This window comes from Myotis yumanensis, unplaced genomic scaffold (genome assembly GCF_028538775.1).
Source record: "Myotis yumanensis isolate MYYU_CA2020_CCGP unplaced genomic scaffold, mMyoYum1.0.hap1 SCAF_7, whole genome shotgun sequence".
In the NCBI taxonomy this organism is placed as follows: Eukaryota; Metazoa; Chordata; class Mammalia; order Chiroptera; family Vespertilionidae; genus Myotis; species Myotis yumanensis.
This window is the reverse complement of record NW_027223758.1, coordinates 67,881,961-67,908,413: the sequence shown is the minus strand read 5'-3', so window position 1 is coordinate 67,908,413 and position 26,453 is coordinate 67,881,961. Positions and strand designations below refer to the sequence as shown.

Below are 26,453 nucleotides of genomic sequence, written 5' to 3'. Positions count from 1 at the left end.
GCGAAACAACTTTTAAAAATAATGCCAAGTGGAATGTGCACGGCCTTGGGGCTGCCGCGGCCAGGAAACGAAGGGGAACTGAGAAAAACAAAACAACGGTTTCTGTTTTGTGTCTCCTGTCGATGTGGCACAGAGGGCCGGGGTGCCACGGAGAGCAGAAGGGGAGCTGGTACCTTTCACAGCCTGTCTGGTCTGATATCGCGTCCCCTGGGAAGACTGAGGCTGCTGCTGCTGGCTTTGCTGCTGCTGCTGCTGCTGCTGGCGCTGCATCTTCTGCATGTGCCACTTTTGGGAGGACGTTTGAAACTTACTTGAGGAGTTCCACACGACCCGCTGCACGGCCGGGGCAGTCTCCTTCGGTAAAAGCGGCCTCTGCTTTTTCACTGGGCTTCCCGTGATGGTGGCGGTGGCGGTGGCCGCCGGGGCCGTGACCGTGGACGTGGTGCTGGTGGTGGCCGTGACACCAGCTGTGGGAGTTTGGGAGGACGCGCGGGTGAGGACCGGCGTTTCGGGGGGAGACTGGCTGCCGGCCGTAGTGGACAGTGGTGGAGCTTTAGCTACAACTAGAGTCACTGCGTGGAAAAAATAAACAAAGAGTGGATTTGAGTCAGGTTTGCCGGCAGGGCCTCTACGCCAGCAAGTTCTCAGGGACACAACCTAAGGCCAAAAATAATCAGCAAATTCAGTGCATGCCCAGGAGCACATTCTCACCTTATCTCCTTAGCGCCTCACCTTGGAGACGCATGCCAAGGCCCCTGGGGGAAACAGGTGGCCCAGGCCCTGCCCTCAAGCTGCCCATCAACTCCTGGGCTGGTTGGCTGCAACCATCTTGTTTTCCAAAGTGAGACTTGGGTAAGCACCTGAGAAAGACCCAGCCCAACTGAATCCAGAGATCAAGAGGAGCCCGTTGGCTAGGTACGCAGGTGCCTGGGAGACCCGGTGGCTTCCCAATGGCCCAAGCACCGAGTCACATTAAATCATTCCGAAGTAAAGGTATCCTTGTCATCTCTCCCGAGTCCCTCCAGGACAGTCTCAGCAGGGTGGAGCCCTGACACCTAACTCGAAAGGAACCCGCCCAAGACCAGAGCCCTCCCAACACAGTGGTGTTTACCTAGACTTCCGGAGCCTGGCTTGTGTGTTGACTGTGTACTTCCCTGGCTTGTATTTTAGGTATAGCACACACTACTACTTTTGCTACTGTGAGGTGGTACGTTTAAGTCTAAAATAGGCTTAGATTTTTTTACAAGAGTAGCTTGCTTCAAATAAAAATATTAAGTCAGTAATTATACAGGCAGAATTTGGGAATGACAACAAACAACCACCGTGAATGTCTGAAGTTTGAGAAAAGCCGCGTTATGGGGTATGTCTTCTGGGAGGAGTTGGGCTGTGGGGCCAGGGAGTAGCATTTCAACAGGCAGAGATGAGAATTTGGAGCGGAACAGCATTCGCCAAGATGTACTTAGGAACAGGGAGCGTTGCACTGCGGTGACTGAGGGTAGGCAGTGAGGAGTGGCCGGCAGGCAGATGAGAGCCAGGAGCGCTGAGCGCTGCAAAGGGGATGACCATGTGAGGGCGCCACTTGTAAAGGGGTCCCAGCCACCGGGGCGAGGAGTCCCCGAGGATCACACACAAAGCACAGGTGCAAGTCAGCACCTCAACCTGACAATGTGCCTGGACACCAAACCTCTTTCCATGAGGACTCCGCCTGTCTTTTTAGATTGGTATCACCTGGGGAAGATCTGAGCTTGGCTATTCTTCTAAGGGAGATGCTCAGTGAGCTGTGGGGTTGGGGATCTCCAAGGAAATTGAGAAGAAAAGATAAGCTGACTTTTCTGACTGGGGGCTTTCTTGGTGGTTATCACATCTGGCCTGCCCTCCTCATCCTCAGCCAAGTTCAAGGGCAAGAGCACAGGGTGGGGCTGGATGGGGAACTCTTCCTACAGTGAGGAGCCCCAATCCTTTTCCAGGACACCCGACCCTGGGCCCCAGAGCCCCTGCCCTTCTAGCACAGGTGGCTTGGAACCAGGCCCTACTAAGAGCCCACAGGGGGCAAGGGGCCAGCAGGATGTCCAACCTGCAGAAGGGCCTTCAATACCTCCCCTTTCCTGCCATGTAACCAAATAATATGCTGTTCTTGTTGACTAGCTAGCCGAATCCTCCCCGAAGCAAAGGGGAACCACAGAAGGGTCCTGTTCTCTCTCGGGGCTCTGCCTATGGTAACAGTTGTGCAGGAATCATGCCTGGCCCGCTTTTCCAAATAAAAACCAGGAGTGTGCAATCTGAAAAGATTCCAGGCTCCAAGTACTCTTTGGGGGTTATCATTCAGACACTAAAATATTTTCGTTTCTAGGAGATTCTGATGATTTATGGAGAAGAAGAAAAAAAGCTGTGGGAAATTCCATCTGTCCTAGAAATTCAGAGCGTCTGATCAATCACTTGTAGCCCAATAAAGGGTGAATCTCTGAAAGGCCCGCAGACCAGAAATCGCCCATCAAGCTCATCTACTTATTCCAGAGTTTGGTCACTGTCGTGTGCATACAGGACCTTGTAAGAGAAGGATGGGAATTTCTGATGTTACAGGTAAGCAGAGCAAAGGTCTACACGTGAACTCCCTTTGCCTCTGCCTGAGATCACTGGCAGTAAAAGCTGTTTTACTATTTGAGGATTCCTACACACCAGCTGCATTCCTACCTGCAGGTGAGTTGGAGGTCACCACAGCACACTCCAAAATGCCCTTCACTTTAATAAACTTATAAGTAAAAGCACATCATTGAAAAGATGCTCTAAATGCAAAGTTCGACATGAAGCCGATTCTTCAAGACCAAACCATCATCAGGGGGCTCTGGATGTAAGACCAGTCAGTTTTGCCCCATCCATAAGAACCTGCTCTGACTGAATAATGTTTTATAATCATCTTCAGCTTAATCCACCACTCACTCGGGGGTTTCCTGGAGAAATTTCCCTCAGATGTTAGTGCAAGAAATTTCCCTCAGATGTCTTCTTCATCTAATCAATGGAATTTTTTTATTTTTTTGAAAATGTGACACCTTTTAAGGGACTGTGTTTCCCTTTTTGCTTTGACTGCTAGGGAGCTCACAGCAAAAATGAAAACCCAACTTTATCTCATGATTATGTACTCTCGTCAAATCCTTTCTGGAAGAGGAAGAGGCATAAAACCAATCCATCGAAAGATCTGTTCCAGAAAGAAAGGAACAGTATAAATACAACATTCATAGGAGCACTCCCATCTGCACCCAAATAGTCCCTCAAGTGGAACAAAGGCTGTTCCCTGTGAAACAGCGGAGGAGGTCCCTCAAAAACCCCATTTGCTACATGGTCTCATTTTTCAGGCACCATCCATAAATCTAAGAGATGGCTCGGGGACGGTGTGGTGGTCGATCCTTCCTGTGCCCCCAACTGCTCCCTCTCCCTCCATCGCACCATCCAGGGACATCTCGGCCTCTTGTGATGACCTGCAGGATGCAGGTTCCAGAGCAGCTCGGCTGATTAACCACCGAGGACAGATTCTCAAGGCCCATCCCCGACTTGCCTTTCAAGCTGCCAGGCTCAGAAATGCCCAGGGGCATAGAACCACATCTTACTCAAGGGCCTGGGTCAGGAGCTAGGTCCTATCAGAAGACGGGCACAGTCAAAACTGAAACCCGCAGTCCCTCAAGTTCCTCACACAGTACCTACAGCTTGATGGCTACCGTCTCTACTGTGTCCTCAGACAAGGTTCTCCTGAGCCCCCAGGGAATCCTCCAGTCTTTCTTGGGCTTGTTGGGTTCTCCGCACGACCCATCTGCCACCCCAACTGAAAAATGCGTGGACTGCTTTGTCCATGGGAAGGACACCCTGCAAATCACTCACACGTTCCTTCTGGGGGTCTGTCAACATGCCTGGGCTCCGCCGGCTTCGGTGGCCACGGCTGGTCCAGGCTATACGGCGGCAATGACAGCACTGCCGAGACTCAGGCAGCGGTTCTTACCGGGCAGTGTTTGCCTCCAGAGGACATCTGGCAATGTCAAGCCGCTTTGAATGGCCTCAACCGGGCAGGTGCTACGGGCATCCAGTGGGGAGCAGCCAGGGATGCCGCTCACCACCCCCACTGCACAGGACAAGGCGCTATGCAGCACCAAAGGCCAGCAGCGCCCGTGCTGAAAATCCCCGGCATCAGGTGGGTTAAGTGCAAAGGTGGTGAAGACCGACTCGGGTGTGCACCGCACAGTGCCCCCTGGAATTCTAGGGCCCCAAGAAGTGCTCGCCATCCTGGCACCACCTACCAAATGGTCTCATGTTCTGGTAAGAAAACGAACATTGAGGTGCCTGGGCAGCATGAGGGGAAGGAAGGGAAGCTAAACTTATCTAAATCTTCAAAGGGAACACTCCTAACAATTTCAATCTTGTCAAATGTCTAAATGTTGACAAATACTTCGGGAAAATGAAAGAAACCTATCAGGGAAGAAGGGGCTTAGGCTAAGAATAACTTGACTACCAGGAGCAACTTATTTTCTAAGAGACTTTTCTCAACTCAAAACTCAACTCAAAACCATCCATGCCAAGTCCTGAGCAGGTGAGGGAAGGGCAGGCCCAGTTTAAGTCCTGGTCCTATCAGATGACCAGCGAGGTGACTGTGAGCCAATCACAGCTCTGCTCTGTCCCCTGTGCTGACCTTAGAGGGTCACACAAAGGAATGGTGGCACTGGAAACCAAACCAAGAAACCGGAACTGGGATCGGCACTTACCATCCTGCTTGGGAGATGGCTCTTTGGGTTCCTTCTTGTTTTTCCGACCCTCCCGCCCAGAATGGTCTTCTCCTAAATCTATGACAAGTTCGCTCTCCGAGTCAGAGTCCAGGCCCAAGTGGACCGTTGGGGAATCCGTCTCATCTTTCCCCTTCAGCTTATCCTTTGTGGGGTGAGGCGAGGGTTTGGCTTTCTCCGAGAAGTCCTTCTCGGGCGGGGGGCTCGCCTTTTCCTTGACTGAGCCTGGGTCTGCTTTCTCGCTGGGGGGCGAAGCGCTTTTCAGCTCCTCTTTAATCTCCACCGGGCTGGCCAGCTTGGGTTTTGTTTTGACAGCAGACAGCTCTTTGTCCACCTGAGCACCCTCCTTGTCTTCCACGTCTTCCGGCTCATTCTTGGACTTCTGCTCGTCATCACTGATATACTCACTATCGCTACTGTCTGACTTCTCAGAATCCTCCGAATCGCTGTGCTCTACCGCCGTGTAAACATCTTCCGAGATTTCATTTATGCCTAAATTCAAAAAGAAAACCCAGCATGTGGCATAGTCACAACATAAAGAGCAGGACCAAAAACACAAACATTCTCCACGCCAAACGCTGGAAATAAAGAAAGAAAACATTTCAAATCGCATCACACTGGCCTGGGGCGGTGACAGTGAACCAGGTGCCCCCGAAGTCTGCTGACAAATGGAACCTGTGTTCGGAGAGGGTTCCAAAGACAACGTGGGACCAAACAACATAAATCCGGGAGCTAAATCTTTGCAGTATTGATAACTAATTGGGATACGGGAAATGGGAGGGATGAGAGGGAACACCAAAGAGACACTTAAAACTGATCCATTTTGCCCTGGCCTGTTTGGCTCAGTGGATAGAGCATCAGCCTGCGGACTGAAAGGTCCCAGGTTCGAATCTGGTCAAGGGCACATGCCTGGGTTGTAGGCTTGGTCCCCAGTAGGGGGCGTGCAGGAGGCAGCCAATCAATGATTCTCTCTCATCATTGATGTTTCTATCTCTCTCTCCCTCTCCCTTCCTCCCTGAAATCAATAAAAATGTTTTAAAAAAAACTGATCCATTTTACAGAATAGAAAATAGAGGCTTAGAGCAATCCCTTGTCCTAGGACACAGAGAAAACCAAGGCAGGTAAGGCGGAAACCCTGGGCTCCTGACTCACCCAGTGCTGTTCTCACACATTCCCAAAGCACGAAGGCCCTTCACCTTGTGTCCAGCCAAAGCCTTAAAGCGGAGACTGCAAACTCACAGCCCGGGAGCCGCATCTGACCACCCGCACATTCTATCTGGGAAGCAATGGCTGGGCCTGCAGGGTAGTTTGTTGTTTGCTCTTGCTTTTTAATTTGGAACTTATTGCCCAATTCACAAATCAGGCGATTTCACACAGACCTGGCCACTCTGGTTGACAGGCCCGCGAGGTAAAGGGCTTCTGCTGCTGTAGCTAATGGTCAGACATAGGAGGACAAGCAGGAGGGCATGACCACACGCGTGACAGGAAAAGCTTGGGTACTAGAGCCCAAAGGACAGGAATTCAAATCCTGCGCCTCTGCTTTCACTCGCTGTGTAACCCTGAACGAGTGACCTCCCTCTCTAAGCCTCAGTTTCTTCACCTGCAAAACAGGACTGATAGTGGTATTGACCTCCCGGACAATCTCTGCGCGGTGCTTCCTTAGCACCGTGCAGGGTGCATAGAAAACACTCCATGAACGGAAATATTAAAATTCTCATCAACAACAATAATAAATCAAGGAGTTAGACCACATGTGTGGAGGGAATCAAGAGAGATATTTAAATGGACTGCAAGACTTCATCCTTGCCAATCAGTGTCCTAATCAAAAACAGGCAACCCAACAAGGAATGTTCTCCGATCACAGCCCAGATGACTCCAAACCACAGCTCCTTGCTCACCCAAAAGTCCAAGGCCCCCACGAACACATAAACCTCACCATGGAGTGGCTCTCTCAGGCCCAGCCACCCCCTACTTCTTTATAAACGCCCTCCGTGCTTTATCTACTTATTCAACCAATATCCCAGAGCATTCCTATGTGCACAAGACCAAATGCCTTGAAGAATGCAAATCCTCCTAAGGCGACCTCCCTGCCCTCGATGAGCTACCAGAGCTACCAGCCTAGACTGGGAGGGAGACCCCCACAGAAAGGGACTACTGTTGCTTCTAAGCAATGACGTATCCAAGTAGGCGGGCAGATAGGGAGAGCAGTCGGAGGAGACTTCCTGGAGGAGGTGACACCAAGCTGAAGGCAGACAGCGTGGGGAAAGAGGGAGGGAGGCTATAGGTACAGAGGCAGGATGGGTCTGCTGGGTGAGGAGGCCCCGTCTGGAGGAGAAGGCTTTGTGTTGGACACTGGCGGGGCAAACCTGATCCTGATGCCAGGACACTGACATGCACTGAGAGGGTGCACAGAGGCAGACGCGGGAGGACCAGTCCGCTCCTACAGCACCTGCACATGGCACCTGCAGGCTGCCACAACCTAAGAACAAACTTGGAGGAGTTCAAAGAGCCTGTCCGAACAATTAGCCAATCTGAAATATTTTGCCACGAGTGGAAATATGTGTTAGTTGAGCAAACAACTCAGGGTTCGAAGCAGCCAGGATCCACCTTTGACTTCTCCTGGGTGGTGTCCCCACAAATGATGATGATGATGCTGCTGGTGATGAAAGCAAACCAAAGACATACCTAGTTGTGCTTTGCAACTCTCTATCGTCTTGTCAAGATTGAGCTGGAACCTGCTGCGGATCTGCCGCTTGGGAGAGATGAGAGGCACGGGGGCAGCCTGCTGCTGGACGGACTCGCTCAGCTCCTTCAAGTCCATCTCGGCCTTGCTTCGATCTGGAAGATACCGTCCCGCCCTCGTCAGACCAGGCATGACAGGGGCGAACAAACAACTCGCAAACAACACGTTTTAGAACATGGGAGGGAAAAGACCTAAAACATTTTTGTCGTTTGTCCCAGCAATACCCTCGGCTCGATGACACGGGCTGACTTCGGGAGATAGCAGCCCCAGAAAACACTTGGCAGGTTTACTCAGTATTTAAGAAACTCCGTCCCAGCCAGATGGTTGTCTGTGGAGCTCCGCATCATTAGGGAATCTCGAACGCCAAAGGTTACCGTCCTGAGCTCAATCTCAGTATTAGCAGAGCAAGTGGCACCCGTCTGGCCAGACTGCGCTTTAACTCCAAGGCCACATCAGAGAGGCCTTGTACCCGAGACGCCGAGCCCCTCTGAGAACACGCTGATAACTGGGAGCCGGGCTCCTCATTGATCACAGAAGCGTCACTCTTCACTCTTCCTCAACCTAGTCTGGAGCGTAAATTGGAAAGGCAGAGGAAACTAGAAAAAGAGGCAGACCTTCCAGCCAGCCAGCCTCTGGGAAGGGAAATAGATTAGCCCTGGGTATTACATCTGTGTCCTCTCACTCAGGTAAGAGGAGTCCGAGCTCCTCACCACAGTCCCAGACAAAGGCCTCCGATTGCTGGTGACTCACTCGGCCGAGGTCCTGTCCCCACCCTCCTCGGCCATGGGCTCTTTATAAGAGCAACTGGGCCAGATTCCATGCGTTTGCATTTCTTTTTCTTTTCCTTCTTTAAATGCAAATATTTTGCCTTTAGTATTCTTTGATAAGTCTTTTTTTAAAAAAAAAGATTTTTTTATTGATCTTGAGAGAGAGGAAGGGAAGGAAGGGAGAGGGAGAAACATCGATGTGAGAGGTTAAACATCAAATCAGCTGCTTCCTGCATACCCCCTACCAGGGATCAAGTCACAACCTGGGCATGTGCCCTGACCAGGAATCGAACCCACAACCTTTCGGTGCTCAGGATGATGCCCAATTAACTGAGCCACACAGGCCAAGGCGAGTTTGCATTTCTGGAATTCCTTCCCTGCCTCCTCTAGTGTCCTGGAAATATAAGAAGGGGACAGATGAAGGCGGCTGCAAAGGCTCAGAATGCACGGGAGATTCGCAGGCAGGAGCAGCACCGCCCATCCTGCCTGCCACCCTCTGACCAACCCCCAGCTGAGAATGTGGGCATATGCCCCACCCAGACGGATTCCAGAAAAGCAGTCAGAAAGCACGTGGCATCGAGTCAAGGACATAGAGAAGCTACCACTGAGCCTGTCTGCACCAGCTCAGAGCTCACTCCCTGACTTCCCTTCACCTGCCTGCTACACCCACCCAAAGGCCGCCTCCGTCGCCCAGGCTGTTAGATGCCCAGGATACAGAGGGAGAGCTGGACCACAAAGGCTGTTCAAAGCCTTCACTCTCTCCCTTCGATTTTGTTTTGTTTTCCGATTTGACTCACAAACCTTCTCCTTCGCTCAGGAACAGGCCACTTCCCCACACTGCACGCTCAGACTCCTTCCTTTAAAGTGACCGCAGGTGGCCTCACAAATGCCCCACCCAACACAGGTGACCAGAGCAACAAATTGCTCAGAGTTGATTTTATCACCACAACGAGGCCTCCACTAGGATGAGGAAGGCCCTTTGCCCAAAAACACTCTGGGAGCAGGCTGCCAGGGAGATTCCAAGAGTGACAGCATCCTTGTCATTTAAGAAAAGGCTCTGAGAAACAGCCGTGTGTGCGTGTGCGTGTGCGTGTGCGTGTGCGTGTGCGCGCTGACCAGGGCCTCTTCAGAGAGCCGGCAGCACCGGGACTGGAGACGCTCACAGGTGTGAGTGCACAGCCACTTTGGAGGGAAAGAATTTACTGCAGAAGCACCTTACAAAGCAGTTACAGAAAAATACACTTACTATAGCCCGGGGTCAGCAAACTTTTCCTGTAGAGGGCCAGAGAGGAAGAAACTGTATGGACCATACAATACAGGATTTAGTGCAAAAGCGAAAACAAACAATATGTAAACAAATGGGTATGACTGCGTTCCAATAAAACTTTATTCAAAAAGCAGGGGGGGGGGGGGCAGATTTGATCTGCAGGCTACAAAATGTGCCATCAACCTGTATGAGTCCCAGTGACTGACGGCTAACCGGGCTACACAAAGATATTAGCTGTAGAGCTTCAAAAAAAAAAAATCCTAACGCCTTGGCCACCCCCCACCCCCACCCCCGAGACTGGCCTGGGGTACAGCCTGGGCATTGGCCTTTTAAAAGTTCCCTGGGCGATGCTGACGGCAGCTAAGGTTGACAACCCTGTGTTAGACCAATGTGAGTGAAGAAAACTCCTCATGATCTGCCTGAACCCTGGCGTATCTGTGTTGACACACAAAACCACACTTCTAAACCTTAGGGTTCATAGAAAGAGACCTACACCTCATAACAGAGAGGAATGAAAAGGCAAAGGGCCGCATTTTACAAAATAAGGCTGCTCGCGTCCATATGCTGCTATAATGTTTATTCTGACAAGAAACGATCACAAGCCGGGGGGCTGGGGTCAGGCCCCTGGGAGCGGAACTGCAGTTTAGCCACATGATCATCTTTCTGGAACTTTCAGCTGCGCTTGACTCTCCTCCGCAGAGAGCAGAGAAGGGCTGCTCTCTCCTTCAGCTCCCAGGCGACGCTTTCCACCCCTGCCCTTCTATATCGGGCGTACCTTCCGAATCCACCCTTGCTGCCAACATTTTGAACTTTTCAGCTGATATGAAGACAGCTCAGGCTACAAATGGAAACAGTGATTTTCTAAAAAAAAACCCACGCTAGAGAAAGAGGCACGATCTTACATTTCTGGAGGGAGCACAGATGGAAGAGCCCCTTTAGAGGGCAGTTTGGCTGTTTGGACAGCCAGACGTCAGCTGCACGTGGCCTCTGACCCAGGTTCCACTTCTGGGAACTCATCCTGTGGATACGCACTCCCCTGTGGGCAAAGGGTCTTTATCGCAGCTGTTATCAACAGCAAAAAAAAAAAAGGGGGGGGTGGGGCAGGGGAAACAACCTAGAGTCCATAGCTAAGTGCGTGGATAAGTAAGGTGCAGTTCACCTTGAAATGCACTAAAACGCAGCTGCTGAAACGTAGCAGATCTCCGTGCACTGCTGGGACAACCAGCCTGCTTACTGAGAAGGGTACAATCGGCAGCGCACTCTAGCGTTGGTGTGGTGGAGAAAGAAGGAAACGGAGGATAGATATGAATACACCTGTGTTCTTGGGGCTTCTCGATGCTGGCACTTAAGACATTTGGGGCCGGACAGGTCTCTGTTGGGGGCAGTGGCAGTGGGAGGGCGGGCTGCCCCGCACATTGTAGGATGTTCAGCAGCAACCCTGACCTCCACCCCGAGGTGCCAGTAGCACCCACATCCCAGTTGTGGCAATAAAAATGTCTCCAGACATTGCACCGTGCCCGAGGGACAAAAAAATCACCCAGTTTGAGAACCACTGGGATGTATCTAGGTGAGCTCTCCACAGCGACTAAAACACAGCGGTCACCTGTGAGGAGCGGGTATAGAGGCAGGTGATCAGAGGGTTGCAGCAGGATGGCTTTTCATTCCACATCGTTCTGTCCTGTGAACTTTCTCTCACCGTGTGCATTCACTGCTCATAAAAACACGGGAGCCCTGGCTAGAGTGGCAGCCTGAGCACTGAAGGATCCCGGGTCCAATTCCCTATCAAGAGCACGTACCTGGGTTGCGGGTTCGCTCCTGCCCCAAGTCGGGGCACGTGTAGGAGGCAACCAGTTGATGTCTCTCTCACATCCATGTTCCTCTTTCCCTCTCTCCCCCTCCCTCCCCCCCTCCCTCCCCCCTCCCTCCCCCCCTCCCTCCCTCCCTCTCTCCCCCTCCCTCCCTCCCTCCCTCCCTCCCTCCCTCTTCCCCTCCCTCCCTCTCTCCCCCTCCCTCCCTCCCTCCCTCCCTCCCTCCCTCTCTCCCTCCCTCCCTCCCTCCCTTCCACTCTTTCTGAAAAGCAATGGAAAAAATGTCCTCATGTGAGGATTAACCAAAACAAAACCAATAAAGCTTTTTAAAAGAGAAATATAATCACTTCTTTTTTCAGTTAAAAAAAAAAAAAAAGGGAAAAAAACAAAACAAAACTCCTTTGTTCCAAAGCTGCCGGGAGACTACCGGATGGACTTCCAGGAGTCACAAAATGTTGGTCCTTCGGGGAACAACATCCAGACAGGAGACCCCAGCAGATGGTCTCCTGGCCGTCAAAGCCAGGCAGAGACCCTCCTCACTGCACTTACTGCAAAAAACAAAAACCAAGACCACCTCTGGGAGACCCAGGCCCTGCTCTGCATCCAGCTCTCAAATGCCTGGCTGTCAAGGCCCTGCTTTGTGTGAGGAAGGAAGGACGCCTCCCGGCAGCCACCGGGAGGAACAGACAAGCAGACACGCTCCATTGCTTAGGCGGCACCGGGCGCCCACTGTGGGGGGAGCAGCAGAGTACATTTTGTCACTCGCAGGCCCCGGAACTGCTGGGTGTGTCCAGCCCCAAGCAGACACCCTCTGTGAGATAAGAGATGAGGATTCGCAGGCCAGGCGAACCGGAATGCAGACAAGAATCAGGGCCTCCTCTCTCTCCTAGTCTCACCAGCACGTCCTCACTATGATGACGAGTTAAGCCACAGGAGGGGCCGTGACAATCCTCCAGGGTTTGTTTGGCTCCTTGTTTGGAGCTGAGAAGAGAGGCTGTCTGCCAGCAGCAGGCTGAGGGCGGTCTGCGTAAACCTTCCCCTCGCTCATGCCCAGTAGCTACGAGAGTAATTAAACAACCACGGACGATCCATGGGCTGATTTTTTGTATTTTTAGTTGTATTTATTTGGCCCGAGTAGAGTTCTTTTTATTTTTGATGAAATCGACGTCACATTTTTAAAACTAGGAGAATTCACACAAAAATCAGGATTTCTGTTTTTCTGAAAACTCAGAATCTTGACAACACAGGTTCAAGTGGTAGGAGCTGCTTCCTTTAAAAAGGCACCTCGTCCTCTGTGTGATTCCCCCATTCCAAATCATCACTCTACCCCCAACCCCTTTCAAGGGCACATGAAAGTCAAAACAGGGCCGCATCTTGAAGCATTTCAGTTCCCGTAGCCCGGTGAAGAGCTCCAGCTACACAGCAAAACAGGCCTGAGTCTGAAGGCCCAACTTCACCTGGACCCATGTGTGGCCCTGGCTAGGCAACTTCCCTTCTCTGGGCCTCCTGTGAAATGGGGCTAGCACCTGCCTTTGAGTGGTTTTCATCTGAAGAGAGTAAAATTCACGTTTTGGGGGATACAGTTCTGAGTTCTAACACTGGCAGAGATTTGTGGAACCACCACCACAAACAGAATGCAGGACAATTCCATCTGCCCCATAGCTCCTGAGATCGCAGTCAAACCGTCCCCTACCCCCACCCCCGGCAATCACTGATCTGTTTGCCATCCCTGTACGCTTGCCTTTCTCGGTGTAATTTTTTTAATTAAATATTTTGTTAAATGTAATAATGTCATCATTACCCCTGGCACTTCTGTCTGCTCCAAGTAGACACACAGATGATAGACATAATGAAACACCATAAGCATCCTCCCTGGGATCCTGGAAAAATACTTCGCATCCCCTTCCACTTTCCCATTTCTCAACCCATCCATGGCGCTTCTCACGGATCCCTCTCTGATCTTCTTTCCAGTAGGCGATTGGAACCCCAGCCCTAAAACGCCCACATCCCAAGGCTTCCGCTCCTGCTGACAAAATGAGGCCCGTGTCCCCCAGTGGGCAGGAGAGGCCTGGTCCCACTGTGCCCGCCCACCCAAACGCAGGCAGGAAGCAGCCGTGCACTCCCACGGTGGGTCAGGCCAAACAGGAAGTCCCCGTGTCACGAGGATGCCCACGGTCCGCCTGGGTTAAGGAAGGAGCTATTCTTGCCATGCATGGCTGGCAAAGAGGAAATGCGACCCTGAGAACACCTCCACATGGCAATTCTTCTCGGGGTGTGGAGGTGGGAGGAAGGCATGAGAAAAGCAAACCACACTGCTGAGGAGGTGACTATTCCCCAAGGCAGCAAATGGGTCACCTGTTTGTTCAAGTGAGCGATTCCCACCAGTGAATCTGAACTGGAGCCCCTACATCCCCCCGACTGGTCAGTCACATCTGGGTGGCCCTGACGGTGACTGGGTGCACAGGGCACTGGCCTCCATGGAGCACAGGCTTGACCCGGCCCTGCCGCCACCTTCGGGCTCTGCCATCCCGGCACCAGAAACCACCTCTCCAGACCCCAGTTTCTCCATCCGAAAGGGCACTGCAGGAAAAGGAGAACCCGGAAGGCACCGACCACCGCAGGCTCTGTAGTCACACTGGAGCACCCTCCGAAAGCCCTGTTCCAGAGGCCTCCGGGACCACACACACAGGGCGGCTTGCTCCTGTCCACTGCTCCTGTCCCCCTCCTGCTGACCTGTCTCCATGGTCGTGTCCCAGGGCCCCCACCCGCCCTTTATGCCCTAGGCCAGGGTCTTCATCTCAGCACTACCACCACTGGGATGAGATAATTCCCTGCTGGGGGGTTGGGTGTGGGGGCAGGCTTCCTGGGCAGCGTAGGCTGTTTAACAGCGTCCCTGATCTGCAATCACTAAATCGCTCAATGTCAGTAGCAGGCACCCCCTGCCCAGCTCTGTGAGAACCACTGCTCTAGCCCACCCCAGCGTATAATCAAGATTCTCCGAATGACACCTCCTGCCTCGACCTGGCCTCAGGGCACCAAACATACAAACCTAAAACTGAACCCTTGGCTCCTATTTCTCCTGCCACATCCAATCTGTCAACACAGTTACTGGTACAGCCCAGTAATTCCTGGGCTGCCTACTATCCACTGTAGGGTGGTCAACAGCATCCTGGCTTCTACCCACCAGAGGCCAGCAGCACCCTCCACCCCCAGGGGTGACAACCAGAAATGTCTCCAGACCCTGCAAGTAGCCCTTAGGGGAGGGAGGAACTGCCGGGTTTTCGAGCAGCAGAATGGGCTAGTCTACGCAGCAGCCAAGAGTCCTTCTGAACTCTCAGTCAGTTCACATCCTGCACTGCTCAATCCAGGGTCCTCAGGCCCCGTGCTCTCTAACCTCACCTCCTAACCTCCCGTCAGTCAGCCGCAGGACACCACCTGGGCCTCCTTGCCCCTCCTCTCACACACAAAGCTCATCCTTACCCTCGGGCCTGTAAAGTTCTTGCTCCTTCTGAAATGTTCTTCCTCCTGGTCCTGGCACTACTGGTTTTTCCTGTCATGCAACTCCCCGCTTCAAATAGGCCTTCCCTAACCCTTCCACCCCCTGAACCACTGCCTCTTCTCCCCACCTCCACCCCACCCATCTCTCTCCTTATCATATCAACACATTTTACCTTCCGGAATGAACTGTCCTGTTTATCCACCTTGATGATTCTCTGTCCAGTTCTAGAACCCAAGCGCCACAGGAGCAGGGCCCTTCCTCCCCGCACTCTGCCCCATGCCAACGCTGTATACCGCACATGACAGACGCTCAATAAAAACTAGGAAACGGTGGAATGAATCAGGAAGTTAGGTAATTAACATTTCCAATGCCAATTTCTGCTAAAGACTTTGACCTAAGAATATACTGCACATAGAAAAGGTAAATACTGATTCGTAATACTCAATGTATGCACACGCGCACACACACACATATAACTTCAAGTACATATATTTACATGTGAGAACTGGGTGACCATGGTCAAGGGCAAGTACGGCTGTAAACACTGGCCTAAGGTACTTCAACAGCCCCCGGGAAACCCCCACTTGTCCCTTTTATTGACAAATCTTCATGTTCCTCTACTTTACCTTTTACACGGTTTACTCAGAGAGTTCAGAGCTCAAGAACCACACAAAAGAGGGCATCACAACCTGCAAAAATATGCAGGTGCCCCAGCAAGAGACTCCAAAAATCCCCACTGACCCAGGTTAAGGTTCAGGATGCTTCCGGTGGTGGCCGTCTTGTCCGCTTTCGTCGTGATTGGCGTGGACGCTTGAGGAGAGAAAGGTTTCGGGCTGCCAGATAAACTCCCCGCTTGGCCCGTCTTCATGGAGGCCGGCGACGCTGAAAAGATAAGGCACTTGTTAAAGGACAGAGTCACGAAGAAATAAACAAATCAGACTTGTAGGTAGGTGTCGGGTGGGCCAGAGCGGAGAAACTGTATTTGATTCCAGCAGGGCACCAGAGCAGGGGGCAGCGGGCAGGGCCGGCCACTGGTTTCAAAGCGAAGGACTTCCTCCCCATGTTAAACCATTTCGGCCACACAGGAAGGCGGCCTCCCAGTTATTCTATTAGACACAAAGCTCTAAGACAAATCGGCTAAGCTGCCACTGAAATTGGTTTGGCCCATTCATGGGTGTGAAAAATCTCAAAATAAATAGCAATTTAAACCAGAGACCCCAGCACGGGCCAGACGCAGAGACCAGAGCCAGGCTTGCAGGTGGCATGTCACCCGTTTGTGGGAGACGCAGGGGTGGGCCTCACAGCTACCGCACCTGCCAAAGGCCGACTGGACCCCTCAGGAGAGCTCGGGACTCCCACGTCACAGGTGCAATGCTGACGGGAGCTAAACGCAGCCCCGACGGGGTGATGGGACACTGGTCAACTACCCGCTTCACGTGGGTGGCTGCTTGCCGCCATTTCCTCACCTGCCAAACGGGCACGCTCAGAGAGAGCATCAGTGACGGACACACCAATACACCTGAGGTCACCTCATCTCCAGCGCCAGGACCTGCCAACGCTGCACTGAACGTAAGACGGTGGGAGAGACTCTAGATGCAGAGAGCAATGGACTCAGGCATGGACTGGAAGCCAGACTGAGCCCAAGTCCCAGCTCTGCATCGACTTGCTGTGTGACTTTGGGTACGTTACCTTGTCTCTGAATCTCCTCTCCTGGCAGCAGCCAAGAGGAATACTAACAACACCCTACCAAGGGAGGGTGAAAGTCCCGACACTCATCAAGTTGTAAGGACCAGGTCAGTCAGTCCTCTGGACAGCTGCCTGGCATCTGTTAAGTACCACCCTGTGCATCGCCTCCTCTTAGTGTAGTAGAAGTTTCTATTTCCCATTCACCTCTGGGGCTTCGGTTTCAATCATCCAAACCAGCAGCTCTCCTCCAGGGCACACAGGGCAGTGTGTGCCGATGTTTTTAGTTGTCAGACCAGGAGACAAGGTGCTCCGGGCACCGTAGGAGGTAGAGACCAGGGATACGGCTAACATCCTACAGGACACAGGACAGCGTCCCTGAAGAAGAACTATCTTGGCCCCAAATGCCAGCAAGTGCTGAACTGATGCGCCCACACGGGAACCACGCAGCCCTGTCTCTGGGAATCCTTCGCCTCCCCCGGAAATGAGGAGCAGAGGTGGGGAGCAGGTCACCTGGGCTGAGCGAGTGCTCAAGAAACATTCGAAACCATTGTGAGGACTCAGCTCATTTGAAGACTGAATTCAATCAGTTTTACTATAAGAATGAACGAATACCTGGCCCCGCATTCCGCATTCTGAGGGCCGTCGTTATTACTGGTACTAACCCTGCTCCTCTCACCACTGCTAGGATAACCAGCAGAAATAAAGTGCTTGTTACCTAAACCAACAGGAATAAGTGAAGTTAAAGACATTTTAAAAGATTTCAATATTTCCAATAAAACCTTTAGTGTTGGGATGTTTCTTTGGTTTTGTTTTTAAGCAATCCACTCACTTATGCGCCCCCCCGCTTCCAAGAGATTTCCGGTGGCTGAAAGGATCGGTCGCATGCCCTCCCCACGAGGGCTGCAGGCCAGGCTTTTCGAGTTGTGCTCTCTGACAGCCGTCGCCACCTTTCGGACCTCGCGGACCCCACGGACCACCGGTTGGCGACCGACCGCTGCTCTAAAACGAACAAACAAGCCGGCCTAGCAGAGAGGGGCTCGCTTAGCACGCTGCCAAAGCGCTCCTGAGGACTGTGGGGAACTTTGCCAAGAAGCCTGACCCTAAAGGGAACAGGAACAAAATCCCACGCCAAGGTACTGTCACAAGAGACCTCCACCACGTGAATCCACGGTTCCCTGCCTAACAGGTCGAGTTAAAAATGTAAGGAGAGGCCGGCGGCGGCCTAACGAAGCCCTGCCCCACTTGTGGTCATGCAGAGGATTTTAGCAACAACACAGGTAAAGCCATGAGCTTTATAAGTCTGTGTGGCCCTAGCCAGGCAGGTCAGTGGGTTACAGCATCGTCCCAATATACCAAGGTTGCGGGTTCGATCCCTGCTCAGGGCACATACAAGCAATCAATGGATGCATAAATACGTGGACCAACAATCAATGCTTCTCTCCCTTCCTCTCTCTCTCTAAAATCAATCAATATAATTCTGTGTGTGTGGTGTGTGTGCATAGGTGCCAGTGTGTAGTAAAAATAAATAAACAACTGGAACAAGCCTTTAATTTCACAGACATAAAGTTTCCTTTGATAATAAAGTTTCGGTATTGGGGTTTAAGAAACATGTTTTTTTTAAATACATTTTTTATTGATTCCAGAGAGGAAGGAAGAGGAAGATAGAAACATCAATGATGAGAGCGAATCATTGATTGGCTGCCTCCTGCACGCCCCCTCCTGGGGATTGAGCCCACAACCTGGGCATGTGCCACTGACCAGAATCCAACCCAGGACCCTTCAGTCCGCAGGCCAATGCTCTATCCACTGAGCCAAACTGGCTACAGCAAGAAACATCTTTTAAGTGTTTTTTTAAACAGAGCACTTGGACCCGGCCAAGTATAAGGGTGATGGGAGAACACTGGTTTCCATGGAGACAAGCATGCTTCACTCTCCACCCAGCAGTGGAGGGTAGGCCCCCCCCAACCCCAACCCAGGGATCTAGAACCGCTTGCTTCATGCCATTGACAGAGGGGCAGTGCCTGAGTCACTAAGCAACCCACAGGTCCCTGAAAGCTAGCCCTGAAAAAGCCAGAGCCGATGTCCACCCGAGTGCCACCTGCCCGATTTGTGACAGACCTTGTACCTGCCCCACCCCTATCAGTTAATGCTACACACACTCACCAGGCTGCCCAAGGCCGTTCCAATTCCTCCTGCCTCAACTTAGCCAACTTTTCAGCCAGGCCTCTGCACACCACTTCCAAACTATACCCCCAACCCCTCCACTGATCACCATCTCCACTGCTATCACCCCAGTCTGGGCATTCCCAACAGGGGCAATATGCCCTCAAGGGGCAAAGAGTAGTTCTTAGAAGATGTAAAAAACCTTACACTTTATGTATAAAGCAGAGAAATTCATGCAGCAAACAGATAGACAATCCCTGTACATTTCATGAAGGTCCACTCCCAGGTATGTACCCCAAACAGGAACGCAATCAAACCCTTGTACACAAATGTTCAGAGCAACATAGTTCGCAAGAGCCCAAAGGTGGCAACAACCCGGATGTCCATCAACACACTGTGGTACAGCCACAATGGGATGTTCCTGGGCCACAACAAGGAATGCCATGCTGATGCATGCTGCAACGGGAATGACCTTCAAAATCTTTGAAAATATACAGAAAAACGTAAATAAAGAAAAAGTATCGCAATCGTATGACTCCAGTGAAGATGAATAGATAGGCTCTTAATGCCTACAACATTGGACATCAGAAAGTTAGCAAGGATGTAGATATATAAATTTAAATTACGTGAAGAAAACAAACCAGTGTATCCATTTAAAACATCTGCATTCACATTACTTCATAAAACCAGGTTTCTTCCCCAAGGAGTATCTCCCAAAACTCAGTTCTGACCCCCAACACTTGTCACGTTCACGTACAAGCTATATACTACCGACAATTAGAACTATATACACTAACATAGAAAGAAGCCAAAGAAATAACGCGAAGTTGAAAGAAGCACAAAGCTTAGTATGATCCCATTCTACCACAAAATAATTATCGTCATCAATGTGATGATATACATTAAACATATCTGAAGGAACAGCCAATTCCTAATAGTTGCCATCTCTTAGGGTACAAAGATGTGCTATTAGATATATAATATTATGTCCAAGAAAAAAGTGAGACAAAATTAAATGTAAATATTGAAGAGTTTCGAAGATTAATGTGAAGCCATCAGAATTTTGTCAGAGCTAAAATTCGGAAATGTGGTGCATTAGATCAGTAGTTCTCAATGGGGAGTGGAGGGGTGACTGTGCTCCCAGGGCCATGTGGCAATGTCTGGAGGCATTTTGGGGGGGTTCTAATTGTGGACAGGGTGTGCTGCTGGCATCTCATGGGTAGGAACCAGGGATGCTGAAAAAGCAACCTACAGGGCGCAGGACAGTCCCACAACAGAGTGTCATCCGGCCCAAACTGTCAACAGTGCCAAGACTGAGAAACCCTGTTTGGAATCACTCTAGGCATTTTCAAAAGCAGAAAGACATTGGGAAATGCTCATTCCAATTAAGCTTTGAAACAGATGCCAACCCTTTTATAAAGCCATAAATACTGCCCAAAGGAGAAACAATTAGCCTTTGAAGTCACCAATAACTTAATAAGATTTTATACTTTGATGTGCAATTTACAAGTGTGGGCTAAAGCACATCATCTATTGTCTGCATTGACAAAATCCTAGCCTGTGCTAAGTGCTGTTCTGACTACATGAAACAGGAGTCTTAGAATTAAGTTAGAAAAAAAGGCCCTTCGCTCCCGCGCACCCCAGCCCTCCAGGTGGGGTGGGGTTGAAGGAGGGATTGATTCGTGCTAAATTTCCTCTGCTTATAAAACCTCGTCAACAACCTATGTGTTCACAAGTCCTGGCGGTGTGCACGGGTGAGCCACACGGCAGAACATCACGGGACGGTCCTACGACAGGACAGAAATGCTGTGTTGAAGGGTCATTTACTAGCATGAAAAAGCATTCAGAACACAGGTTAAGTTACAAAAAAACTCCAACAGTCTACACCAGACATTGCAAACAGGTGATGCATGCAACAAGTAGTGCACGGATGTGTGTGACCTAGCATGTTGTCGTTGTTGTTGTTTTTAAATGAGCCAATATATCAGTGGATAGAGCGTCGGCCTGCGGACTGAAGGGTCCCAGGTTCGATTCCGGTCAAGGGCATGTACCTGGGTTGCGGGCACATCCCCAGTAGGAGATGTGCAGGAGGCAGCTGATCGATGTTTCTCTCTCATCGATGTTTCTGACTTTCTATCTCTCTCCCTTCCTCTCTGTAAAAAATCAATAAAATATATTTTTTAAAAATAAATAAATAAATAAATGAGCCAATATATGAAAGTCTGGGTAGTTTGCATTTAAAAAAATATTTGAAACTTCTCTTGAACAACCAGAAATCTGGCAACACTCAGCCCCTATTCCCACGTGGCTCTAACCAGGAGGAGGAAAGGCCCCAATGCCCTTTAGAAAAAAGGGACGGCGCAGACTATCACGTATCGGGTTGTAGACACTGCACTGCTTTGGGGAGAGCTGCACACACAAGCACACGTGTGTACGTGTAATGCGTCGTGATAAGGTGTATTTCTGCTTCAGTTCACCCCAGTCCCTACCACTTCCCAGCCCCTCATTTCCACACCAGCCTGACCTCTGGACGTATTTGAGTTTCCAAAGTAATAGTATGACATGAACCAACATGGAGAGAGTCCTGGAAACTAGCTAAGGGCTGACTGTGGTAGGTGGTATCGTTTGTGACTTCCGTCTTCGTAAATAACAATTGTTTTATAAAAATATATTGATTTCACAATATAAAGGAGTTTACGAACATGTTTTTCCTTCTCCTTAAGCAGTAACCCATATAGAGCTATAAGACCAAAGGACCTTTAGCTCACAGGCCCCAGAATTCTCATCCTAAAACATATTAACGACTTAAATTGGGATCCCACAAACAAATATTGACAAAGGCATCAATTCTGGCCATGAGGTCTAAATAAAGGGGGAAGCAAAATAAATAAATAAATAAATAAATAAAATCACTGAGAATATAAACCACTTTGACCATTAAGACAATGGGATTCCAGTAGAAGGCTTTTGGCCGCACAAAGTGCTTCTCAAAAATCCAGTTCTAAGGTCACAGACACATGATTCTGAGCTCAATCCACACACCCTCTCCCCTCGCAAAAAAGAAGGGTTTCTAAATTCTCATACAAGTTTTATTTAACAATTTATTTCAATTTTATGTTGCTGCTTAAAATTTTTTCATTGCTGTAACTATATGGTTTTTCTGTTCCTATGGCACTTTTTTTTCCTTTTTTTTACACAATTTTGGATAAATCAGTCTTATCTGACTATGGGAACATTTCAGTAACTAGTCCACTTTTTCCGATAAATGCTCTTGTCACTGCAAACAGCAGAGGGCAGTAGAGTGCAATGAAAAGAAAACCAGGCTAGCCATTTCTAGAGTCAGGATGGGGCGCCGGGAACCTCGGCACCTCCCCCGCACTCTCCTAGCGACCTCGACTTGCCTTCTGTAAAATGGGGAGACTGAATCAGCTTCTCTTAGTCTATACAACAGAGGTTGGCAAACCAAGCTACGGGCCAGATCCAGCATACCACCTGCTCTTGTATGGCCTGCAAGCTAAGAAGGTTTTTACCATTTTTATATGGTTGGGGCAGTGGGGTGGAGGGGAAATCAAAAGGACTGATAGTTCACTAAACACACAAATTATATGAAATTCACTTTAGTGTCACAGCCACCTACTGTCTATGGCTGGGTTAGTAACGACGACCGTGTCGAATAGTTGCACGGTTGTGACAGAGACTCACTAAGCCTAACATATTTACTATCGGGGCTCCTTACAGAAAAGGGGGCAATTTGTAAGATGAAAACAATTTTGAGTATCACCTTCTCTTCCTGAACTACTCACTGGCTGTACAACGCAGGATCAGCCAAATGCCCCAAGCACATACCAGCAAGGGGATCGTAGTCTGGGAGAAGGACTTTAAAGTCTGCTAACGCAGGACCTAAAACGCTACGCAAATGATCAGGAATTTTGCCAGGACGTCTGATGTCATTTCGACCTCTGTACCACCCAAGGGAAGAAAGACGCTACAGTCAACACATTGAAACTGTTTTTCTGAAATACGGTGCAGGAGAACGGAGAGTGGGTTCATGGCCCTACAGGTGTGATATGACAAGTTATGTATTCGTTTCGTGTATTTTAGGAAAAACTACAACAAGCAATGTAAACACGTGAGTGTATACATTTTATCCAGCTTAGGATGAAGCTACATTGGAGGTTTCATATTTAAGAATGTAATAAAATAGGTGGTCTAGAACGTGGCAAAAATCATGGCAATGAAAGTTCAGGCAACAGCGATTCTTCCCGGGCCTGCTGCCGAGGTTAAAACACTTTCTCAAAAGCGAGCTCTCCCTGGGAACCAGCAGGCTTTGGAGGGGGGGAATGATTATGCACAATGTTCTGTTAACTGGGCTTAAGTGGAATCGTGTTGTGGAATAAGAGGAAGCTTTTAAGGACTCTGGTCAGAAACTAAAGGGCAAAGGGGAAGTTTTTTTCGGAAACTATGTCAACACAAGTTACTGTGTCCTAGAACAAAGGCATCTGATCAGCAGCCATAAGAAATAATATAGTCGTCAATATCTATCGAAGCATTTCCTACTCCAGGCACTGTTCTAAGCCTCTGTGTATTTTGATTCATTTAATCCTTATAAGAACCTACGAGGCAGATCTTATTCCTATCACGATGTTACAGATGCGGAGACGAAGGCGTAAGAGCTCAGGGACCCTGACTAATGCCACACAGGTAGGAGGGGCAGAACTGGAATCTGAGGCCAGCGTCCTCCTTCTGAACCTCTCAGCTACAGCAAGTCTCAAAACGCAAGGCAGCTGTTAAACCAGGTGACTCCGGAGGTGTGGGACAGTCCTTGGGAAAGAGGAGTACTGCTTACCTTGCATGTTTCTCTGATGTTCAGGCCTTAAATGATGTAAGTGCATGGGTTTGACAGAAACATGTTTCAATTAAAATAAAATTCTTGAGAAAGAAAAACCATTACGGGAAGTTGCTGTGATTAATCTAAAGGGCATTTGAGCTGAACCCAGAAGGATTTCTAAACATCTCTGCCCACTTCTAGGAATGACCTGCAAGCTGGCCTGCTGGGAGTGCTTTTGTCATTTTTTGGTCCCCAACAGCAAGGATCCAGCTTCATCACGCATCCCACTAGAACAGAGGTTCTCAACCTGTGAGTCGCGACAACCTTTTCACAGGGGTCGCCTAAGACCCTCGGAAAACACATATATAATTACATATTGTTTTTGTGATTAATCGCTATGCTTTAATTATGTTCAATTTGTAACAATGAAATTGAGGGTCACCACAACATGAGGAACTGTATTAAAGGGTCGAGGAATCAGGAAGGTTGAGAACCACTGCACTAGAATGAAACCCCACGAGGCTCCCTGTGGTTCTGCGAAGTGGTCAGGTTTGGCTCACCAGGTGTGGAGGCTGTGGAAATCCCGGGGACCTCCTCCACCCTCTCCCGCCCGGGGCTGACCTGTGCTCTTGTCCAGGAAGTCCATGGACTCCTCGCTTGCGCTGAAGTGGCTGGACATGGCCTTCTTGTCGGGGTCCTGCTCCACGTCGGAGCCCGTGTGCACGGACGAGTTTGTACTCATGGGGGAGCGCGGCATGTCCGACAAGGAGATCCTGCGGCCGGTGCCCCCGCTCAGCATGGGCTTGCTCATCAGGATCTTGGGGGACGCCGTCATGTCGAAGTTGAGCTTGACCTTCTCCTGCTTGTCTATCTTGGCGGCACCAGCGCTCGGGTTGCTGGGGTCGAGCAGCATTTGGTACTGGCTGTTGGGCGTGTAGGGTGTCCTGAACGGAGAGTAATTAAAAACCCCAAACTTCCTGCGAATGTTCTCCACGTAAACCTCCATCTCCTGCATTGCACTGTTGAAGATGCTTTTAGTCTTTTTCACAGAAAAAGGAATTTCTTTAGACATGAGGTAGCAATTATTTATTGGAACCCAGGCTCTAGGAGGGCAAAAGAGAGAGAGATTTTAAGTCGACTTTGGTCATTTCCAAGATTTTTATGTAACTTTTTAAAAACATTTACTTCACTGTGGTTAAGAACATTTAACAGGAGTTCTACCGTCTTAACCAACGTGTAAGTGTACAACACAGAATTGCTGGCTATAGGCACATGGTTGTACAGCAAGCAGATCTCTAGAGCATATTCATAGTGTGTAACTGAAACTTTATGCCCATTGACTAGTAATTCCCCATTTGCCCACCCCTAGCCCCTGGCAACCATGATGCCACCGATTCTATGAATCTGACATAGATTCCTCATATAAAAATGGAATCATGCAGTGTTTGTCCTTATATGATTGGCTTATTTCACTTAGCATGTTGTCCTCCAGTTTCAGCCATGTTGTGGCATAATTTTTAAGGCTGAATAGTATTCCACTATGTATACATACAACATTTCCCTTATTCATTCATCAGTCAATGCAACATTCAGGTCGGTTTCAGAATTGTTTTTTTCCTGAACACAAACCCAATTAGCCTAGTATGCTTGCCAAGATTCGTAAAGGCACATTCCTTTTCTTTTATAAATGACTTGGTTTGAATGGTTAATAAACAATCCACTTAACACACGTTATGTCATCAGGGCTGAACGTGAACATGAACTTAACAAAAACATTAAAAGCCTCAATAGACTTAGACATTTCAATCCATAAAAAATAATAGTAATAATAATGCCCCTTTGGCTTTGGGTTGGTAGAGACTAAGAAGATAGTCACTGCATCCTAGACCACACCTCCCAAGAGAAAACTACTCCCCGAGCTCACTATTTTGCACTCAAACAATGAAAAGTTTTCTCTTTTAAAATTGGGATTCTCTGGGGGGAGTCGGGAGGGGGGGGTCAATTGGGGAAAAAGAGGCATATGTAATACTTAAAACAATAAAAAAAAATGAATTTAAAAACCGGGGTTCTCCATGGAGCAAGGAGGGAACGTTGGAAAGCCATAACCCTAAAAGGAGGTGCATGGCTTTGAACGTGAGATAGTTCACATGAAAAATAACAAGAAACCAGCCCCTCACTTAGCCTTCAGGTGTGCGCCCTCCGCTTCCCAGGCGGGTTCCACCTCCCTAGCGTCAACACCCCACACCCCCGTGGGCTCTGCAGAGACTTCATGGGAACATGAGCTGCTTTCCTGGAATCAGTGACCCAAGTGACATCAGGCAGGAAATGGGCACACAACCCCCCTGCCCTGGGGAAGGCAGAGCTGACAAAGAAACACCCAAGCTGTAACTTGGGTCACATTTTATTCCCCAACCTCAACCGTTTGCAGCTGGGAATCTGGTGGGAGTAAGCTTTCCAAGGAGGCTTCTTGGCTTTCACAGACCATCAACCCAAGCCTGGTATCACGCTGTAAGAAGCCAAGTCAACTGTGGGGAGGAATTAAACTCACGGCCAGTCTGATGCAAATACCATCCCCGAGTGCTATGAGAAGTGCCCCTGTAAGAGTCAGCCCCACACAACCGAGCCTCCCAAGGCTTCAAAGAGAAACAAAATGGGAACGTCTACTATGTTCTAACCAAATTTTAATGGTTGGCATCTCGTTCCTATTTTTAAAAGAAAAAGCAGCCCAGGGGAAATACAGCATGTGCATGGGGCAGAATTCAGGGCACAGGCTGCCTGTTTGCAACGCTTGGCGGTGCTAGATTGCCACACCCACTAAACCTGACCACCCCAACAATATCTGTTCTCAGAGTGCTGGAAACGACAGCTTCTCGTCCATCCCAGCTCACTGCTGCTTCCATGCTGAGACCTGAGGAACCACACCTGCAAG

The 26,453-nt window shown here is 49.7% G+C and overlaps 1 protein-coding gene across 21 annotated transcripts in view; it reads right to left on the bottom strand.

The window, feature by feature from the left end:
- The window catches only part of ZMYND8 (zinc finger MYND-type containing 8), a 110,224-nt gene that overhangs the window by 21,391 nt on the left and 62,380 nt on the right, over positions 1–26,453 (bottom strand). For 17 of the 21 annotated variants that reach the window (XM_070420784.1, XM_070420795.1, XM_070420797.1 and 14 more), the window contains 5 exons: positions 24,146–24,627; positions 15,589–15,729; positions 7,449–7,601; positions 4,746–5,255; positions 174–572 (listed from right to left, as the gene is read on the bottom strand). In XM_070420784.1, the coding sequence (XP_070276885.1) occupies positions 174–572; positions 4,746–5,255; positions 7,449–7,601; positions 15,589–15,729; positions 24,146–24,627 (1,685 nt within the window). The remainder of the gene's footprint in view (positions 1–173; positions 573–4,745; positions 5,256–7,448; positions 7,602–15,588; positions 15,730–24,145; positions 24,628–26,453) is intronic. The other 4 variants (XM_070420803.1, XM_070420804.1, XM_070420790.1 and 1 more) reach the window with 1 other exon arrangement.